At 44.2% G+C, this 6,738-nt stretch overlaps 1 protein-coding gene across 2 annotated transcripts in view; it reads left to right on the top strand.

Moving 5' to 3' along the window:
* The window catches only part of mthfsd (methenyltetrahydrofolate synthetase domain containing), a 7,521-nt gene extending 3,691 nt beyond the window's left edge, over positions 1 to 3,830 (top strand). For both annotated transcript variants that reach the window (XM_072695075.1, XM_072695076.1), the window contains exons 4-8: positions 758 to 871; positions 984 to 1,074; positions 1,154 to 1,266; positions 1,560 to 1,685; positions 2,505 to 3,830. In XM_072695075.1, the coding sequence (XP_072551176.1) occupies positions 758 to 871; positions 984 to 1,074; positions 1,154 to 1,266; positions 1,560 to 1,685; positions 2,505 to 3,140 (1,080 nt within the window). In that variant the 3' untranslated portion in view covers positions 3,141 to 3,830. The remainder of the gene's footprint in view (positions 1 to 757; positions 872 to 983; positions 1,075 to 1,153; positions 1,267 to 1,559; positions 1,686 to 2,504) is intronic.
* Positions 3,831 to 6,738: the final 2,908 nt, after the last annotated feature.

Below are 6,738 nucleotides of genomic sequence, written 5' to 3'. Positions count from 1 at the left end.
ACCCACTCGTCTACATACCTAACTACCCACCCACCTACCTAACTACCCACCTACATACCCACTCACCTACCCACTCACCTACCCACACACTCACCCATTCACTCATCAAGCCACTATATTTCCACCCACCTACCTACCCTCAACCCCACATACCTACCTACCTGTCTACCTGTCTACCTACCTACCTAGCCATATACCTACCCCTCTACCCACCTACCTACCTACCTTCACCTACCCACCCTCACACCTACCTACCTACCTACCCCTTTACCCACCTACCTACCCTAACTCACCCTCCTACCTATCTACCCCTCTACCCACCTACCTACCCAGCCATCTGTTTTCCTACCTACCCACCTACCTACCCTCAACCCCACATACCTACCTGCCTACCCACCCACTCATTTACTCACCCATCCACTCATTAACTCACTTTATTCCCACCCACTTGCCGTCCTACCTACTCACCCACTGACTCACTCACCCACTGACTCACTCACATACTAACTCACTCACCCACTCTCTCTCACCTACATTTAGCAGACCTGAGCACTAGGGTGTGCTATTTGTACTCAAATACTATGTGTATGTGTATGTGTGTGTGTGTGTGTGTCTGTGTCTTTGTGTATGTGTGTGTGTCCATATTTAGTTGTATCAAAACTTCTGTGTAATGTGTTTGAATATTGATCCTAGTAAATGTATTCATTAGAATTTTTAACCTCCTGTTTCGACCTAAACCTTAAACCTTCGATTTCAGGCTCGAAAGACCCTGCTGGTCCCGACTCCTCGGCTGCGCACCGGACTGTTTAACAAAATTGTTCCCCCACAAAATCCAACCAAGGAGGATCTGCGGGTGTGCTCCACTTCTCAGGTTGTACACACACTTACCTTCTACTGTGCCTGTGTAAGCTAATGAAACGCATGAGCCCACCTGCTAAACGCTGTTGAATCAGCGTGTCACTAATACAGTGTGTTTGGTACAGGGGGTTAAGGAGTTCAGTGTCCCGATTGGTTTAGATGCGAGAATCCAGGTGGATCTAGTAGTGGTTGGGTCTGTGGCTGTATCTGAGAAAGGTAAGCTCGTTCCTCATGATGAAGCATTATTGATCACATGTCTGTTTCATATCAGTGCTGAGATTGGCTTCCCTCTCAGGTTACAGGATTGGGAAAGGTGAAGGATATGCAGATATGGAATACGCCATGATGGCCTCAATGGGAGCTGTGAATGAATCCACAGTCGTTGTTACGATTGTTCATGACTGCCAGGTCAGAACCTCTAGCTTATCTACAAAAGCTTTGCATAGAGAAAGCTCAGTTCAACCACCCATCAGTTTATACCTGCATAATGAATGCATATTGAAGCTGTCAATCAAACACTACTGTTGATTTATATTATTCGTAAGAGTTTAATGAACTGATTAGAGGCTTGAAACATATTTGGAAAGTCTTGCCTCTTGGATGTAATTTTATTGTTAATTTATATTTTTTATTAAGAATTATATTAATAATAAAGTGGGATAAAACTAAACTAAAACTTCATTTTCTTAATCTTTTAACAGGTTGTGGACATTCCAGAAGGACTGACTGAAAGTCATGACCTCACCGTGGACTATATCCTCACTCCCACCAGGATCATCAAGACTGAGTGTCAGCGCCCCAAGCCAGAGGGCATCATTTGGTCAAAGGTGACTTCTTTGGTGTAGCATCACTTGTTAAAACTCATAAACAGTGGAAAAGTGAATGTAAAACTACACAGTGTGTGTGTGTGTATATATATATATATATATATATATATATATATATATATATTGTGGCGGTCTGTGTATGGTGGCTGTTGCATCTGTGACTCTTTGAGTATTCAATGGTGGCTTTGTGCCATATTAGTCAGCCAGAGTCTGGAGCCTTCTGAATGTAGGAAAGGGCAGATGTGATCTTCAAATGGTTTGTGGTCCAGCACTCCTGGAACTGGTGCCGCTGCTCTTCTTGCTGCGTGGAACAGGAGCGGTCTAGAGGTCACTGTAAGAACAATAGGACGTGTATATCCTGTACAAAACTGACCATAACACGTTTCCGCTGGAGATCAGAAAAGATGCCTTAATATAGCCGTTGAGGGGGAGGTTTCTCCTGATAAAGATGAGTTACTGCTCTGGTTATCAGAGTTCGGAACATACAAATCTGAATCATTTCCTAAAATATACTTTTGCTGTCGTTAATTGCTTTTTAAGATGCCAATATGTGCCTCATATCTGAGCTGTCTTGATCATGTTTCTAAAACGTACAGTGATTTGGAGTCAAATCAAAGGATTAACCTGGAAAAGGAAGGTTTCCTATGTTCTTTTTGTGGCTACAGAGTACAGTGAGTGAAGTTAAGGTCTTGTTACCCTTTATACGTGTCTGTCTGGTGCCAGCATGTCCTGCTTTTCCCCTAACCACACTCAATCCAACATCAAAGCTGACGTCCCATTCTCTCAAACCCTCAAACTCTGTAATTGTTATGTCTGCAGTTAGATTCTGAGATGCTGGAGAAAATTCCCATCCTCAAGAAACTCCGAACCTTGGAGCAGAAGGCTGGCAAAGACGTCTCCCTCAAAGTGTCCACAGCTGAATGTGAGAAACCCAAGGAGGCGCCAAAAGCGGAGGCTAAACCCAACCCTAAGCGCAGGCCGAGGCGCGAACCGATGCAGGAGCCCAAACGTCAGCATCTTGTTGGGTCAGTGAGGGATGAAGCTGAGAGGCCTGAAGGAGGCGCTGTGGCATGTGAGCATCCTCAAGGTCCCGCCAGCACGCTTTATCTCGGAGGCATCCCGGCTGGACTGCGGGTGAGCGAGCTGAAAAGCGTCCTGAGGGAGCGTGATGCCGTACCCCTCCGACTCACCTGGCAGGGGGCGCAGCACAGGGCCTTCCTCGAGTACAGCGATGGGCCGGCAGCTGACCTCGCCCTAACTGCCCTGCGGGAGCTCTCTATCAACGGCCACACCCTGCAGGCTGAGCGAGCTAAGAGCCAGAGGGGTGGCCGCAGGCCTAACCAAACACAGCAGAGGCCCAGGGGCAAGGAAGCCAAAGGAACAGCTCACACCCCAACAGCCACAGCCCCCGCCACCGCCGCCAGCACTACCGTCCCAGGCAAACAGGGGAATTAGAGGCAGCAAGGTTTAAAGAAAGGTCACCAAAGGTGGTAAAGGTGTAAGGCTTCTTGTGAAGCAGTGCTGGAGAAGATATGAACTCACCAGAGAATCTGAGAATTGATGATTCAGTAAATGTGTGATAGGCTTTTTTACTGTAGAGTGAAAAAATAAACCTTTGTGAGTTTCAGTGACTTTTGCAGTAAATAAACAAGCAGCTTTCAGAGCTGATGAAATGGCAATGAAGTGCAAATTATTCCACACTGATGATGAGTTAACTCAACATAAATTACAAGTACTTTATGGACAAAAGTATTGGGACATTTGCTCAATCATTGTTTCTTCTGAAATCAATTTCATTCAACATCAGGAGTGTTAGTGAGGTCAGAATGAGGATGGATAATCACCATCCCATCTCATCTCCAACTTCCCAACTCATCCCAAAATTACTGGATGGAGCTCCACCACCATCATTCCAGAGAACACCGTTCCTCCGCTGCTCCACAGCTCCTCAATGCTGGGGGGCTTTATACCCCTCTAACCCACGCCTTAGGCAGCATGATGTCAATAGGTTCATGATGTTGATCTGGCAGTACTTCTTCTCTACAGGGACTAGACAAGCTGTGTGTGCATTTGCACATCTGTGTCAGCAATGGGTGCAGCTTAAAGTAGCGAAATGCATTCTTTAAAAGGGGTGTCCAAATATATTTGGACTTATGGTGTATTTTTTCAGTCTGTTTAGTGTCCTCTCATGACTGTAGTGCTCCGAGCATGCTTCCTAAGGGCCAAAAGGAATATGAAATATGTAAGCAATGTGGTCCATGATGGAGCCTCTTGCTTTCTGTGTTTAGCCCTTGGTAAGTAAATTCTGAATCTGTGGTGGAATAGCTGTAGTTAACCCCTAATTTTTTTCTTTTTTACGGTGCAGGATGCTACAGCGTCGTTTAAGGAGTTAAGACGTTCAGGTGATGTCATCCAGTAATGGCTACACAATCACTAAAAATGTAAACACCGTTGAGAACTCCACGAGACCTTTGAAGGTGTCCTGCTGTGGTATCTGGAGCACCAAGACTAACGTTAGTAGCAGGTCCAGTACAAGTCCTGTAAGTTGTGAGGTGGGCCGAGCCTCCATGAGCATCAATGACCCTTGGACGCCATAAACCTGTCGCTGGTTCACCGGCTGTCCTTCCTTGGAGCACTTTTGGTAGGTACTGACCACTGCATACCGAGTACGTGCCACAAGACCAGCCTGATGTTTTGGAGATGTTCTGGAGATGTTCCAACAAATCACCTTCCAGACCTGACTGTTCACTCGCTGCCTAATATGTAGATCCACCTCCTGACCGGAGCCACTGGAACCAGGTCATCAGTGTTCTTCACTTCAGCTGTCAGTGGTTTTAATGTTATGGCTGATCTGTGCATTTTCAAAGCCATGTTTTTCTGAGGAGCCTGCTAATGGAGGATTAGGCCTTAAAAACATCTCCAACAGTAGGCTGAGTAAGAGTTTGGTGTGCGTCACATGTGCCTGTGATGCATCTAAAAATGCCAGGTCACATGTTTGGAAAGGGTCCAGCTCTGAGGATTGTTCATTTGTATCTGTGGTTTTACGCAAGCCTACTGTTTGAGATGTTTTCAGGCCTATGCGGATCCTCCATCCTGCGTCTGGCCTTTGTGTACTACATAGCTCGGCTGTAGCCGAGAGCCTAGAGCGTGTGTTGAGCTGCAGTACGAGCTTTTTATGGTGCCGTCGTGAAGCCCCCGGACTAACAGCTGTGAATCACGGAAGAATTTTATTCGCTTATTCGGCCAAGACGAGCTGCTCTGCTTAATGTCCTCAGGATGGGATGAATGTGTGGTCCTCCGGCAGCACGGCAGCCTGAACCTGACTAGACTGGCCTGGTGCACTCGGCTAACGCTGGAGCTGTGTCCTCCAGTGAGAATGATGGGAGGGTTTGGGATTACAGTGCTGCTTTAGCTGCTTTAGATTTTAGGGCTGAATGTGAAGGTCCAGGGGTGCTGGCGAAGTTCTTCTGGACACAAGTCTGAGCCTCACGGCCACACATGAGATCTATTCACCTACAGTCAGACTGTTGATATCATCACTACTCTGAGGAAAGCACATTTACAGCACTTAGGGAGTCGTCTTACACAGGTTAGAGAATGTGGAGTTAGGAGTCTTGCCCAAGGACTCTTACTGGTGTAGAGTGCTGTACCTGAACCCCAGTTTGCCACAAGGAAGGTGGTTTTGTTGTCCTCTACCCAACACCACTAACTCATGCCAGCAGATTTACTTACTTTTTTATCTTGGTCTTTATTGTTTATTATTTTATTGTTTTTTTTAGGCCATTTAATTTATTTTAATAGACAAATAAATGCAATTACACCCATCCTAAAATACAGTTAGTACCTATTCCTCTCTGCTGAACAGATTTACACATTTGGTTTTTATGCACTCAGTCAAAAGTTTTTGAATTTTTTGTTTTTTATGTTCTTAAAGTTATAGTTATATATAATAAAGTTATATATATATTATAGTATGTTTAATATAGCCACTTTTTTATGGCAAATCTAAATAATAATGTTGCATGTTTTATTTATTTATTTATTTGCAATGCAAAAACATCACTCAACCATTCTTAAGTAGGCACAACTCAATATGTGTTATTTTGGGTTATTTAAAATAGAAAATAGTAAACACTTTTTATTGGTACTGTACATAAACTGTGATCCATATTTATTTATTCTTGATATTATTATTGTTATTATTGTTATTGTTGTTGTTGTTCCAGATGTTTAAAAAGGTGCTGTCTTTTCAACACTTAGCCAATAGGTGTCGCTGAGGACTCTGATCTGAGCCTAAACCTTATCAGGACACAGCTGGCCAAACCAATATTACAGAAACCTGTTCTGACCGCGGGTTGTGTTGTAATAAAGGTATAAAGGTTCTCCTACAGAACAGGAGAACGGTTCCAGTACAGTGTCCGCTCCCCCCCCACCCCTTCTGAAGAAGCTGACGGTTTCATTTGCATATGGACGTGCTGTGCTGTGTTGGCCATGTGTCTCTTTACTTAGAGAAATAAATATAGCAGCCCATCTGCAGCAGCTGGAGCCGTCTGAGAGGGCAGGACACTAGCTGGAATAGGTGGACTATAATAGCCTGTAATAAGAGTCCGAGCTCTGCGGTCAGTTTAATGGATCCAATGCAAGTCCAGCATCTCTGCCAGATCACAAAACAACGACCAGGAGGCCAACCCTGCCTCACTCACTATACCTACTGTACTCACTATACTCAGTATACTCAATATACCTACTGTACTCAGTATACTCAGTATACTCACTATACCTACTGTACTCAGTATACTCAATATACTTAATATACCTACTGTACTCAGTATACTCAATATACTCACTATACCTACTGTACTCAGTATACTCAATATACTCAGTATACTCAATATACCTACTGTACTCACTATACTCAATATACTCAATATACTCAATATACTCACTATACCTACTGTACTCAGTATACTCAATATACTCAGTATACTCAATATACCTACTGTACTCAGTATACTCAATATACTCACTATACCTACTGTACTCAGTATACTCA

This window comes from Salminus brasiliensis, chromosome 13 (genome assembly GCF_030463535.1).
Source record: "Salminus brasiliensis chromosome 13, fSalBra1.hap2, whole genome shotgun sequence".
NCBI lineage: Eukaryota > Metazoa > Chordata > Actinopteri > Characiformes > Bryconidae > Salminus > Salminus brasiliensis.
Note: the sequence above shows the minus strand (reverse complement) of the source record. Positions and strands in the feature narration are given on the sequence as shown.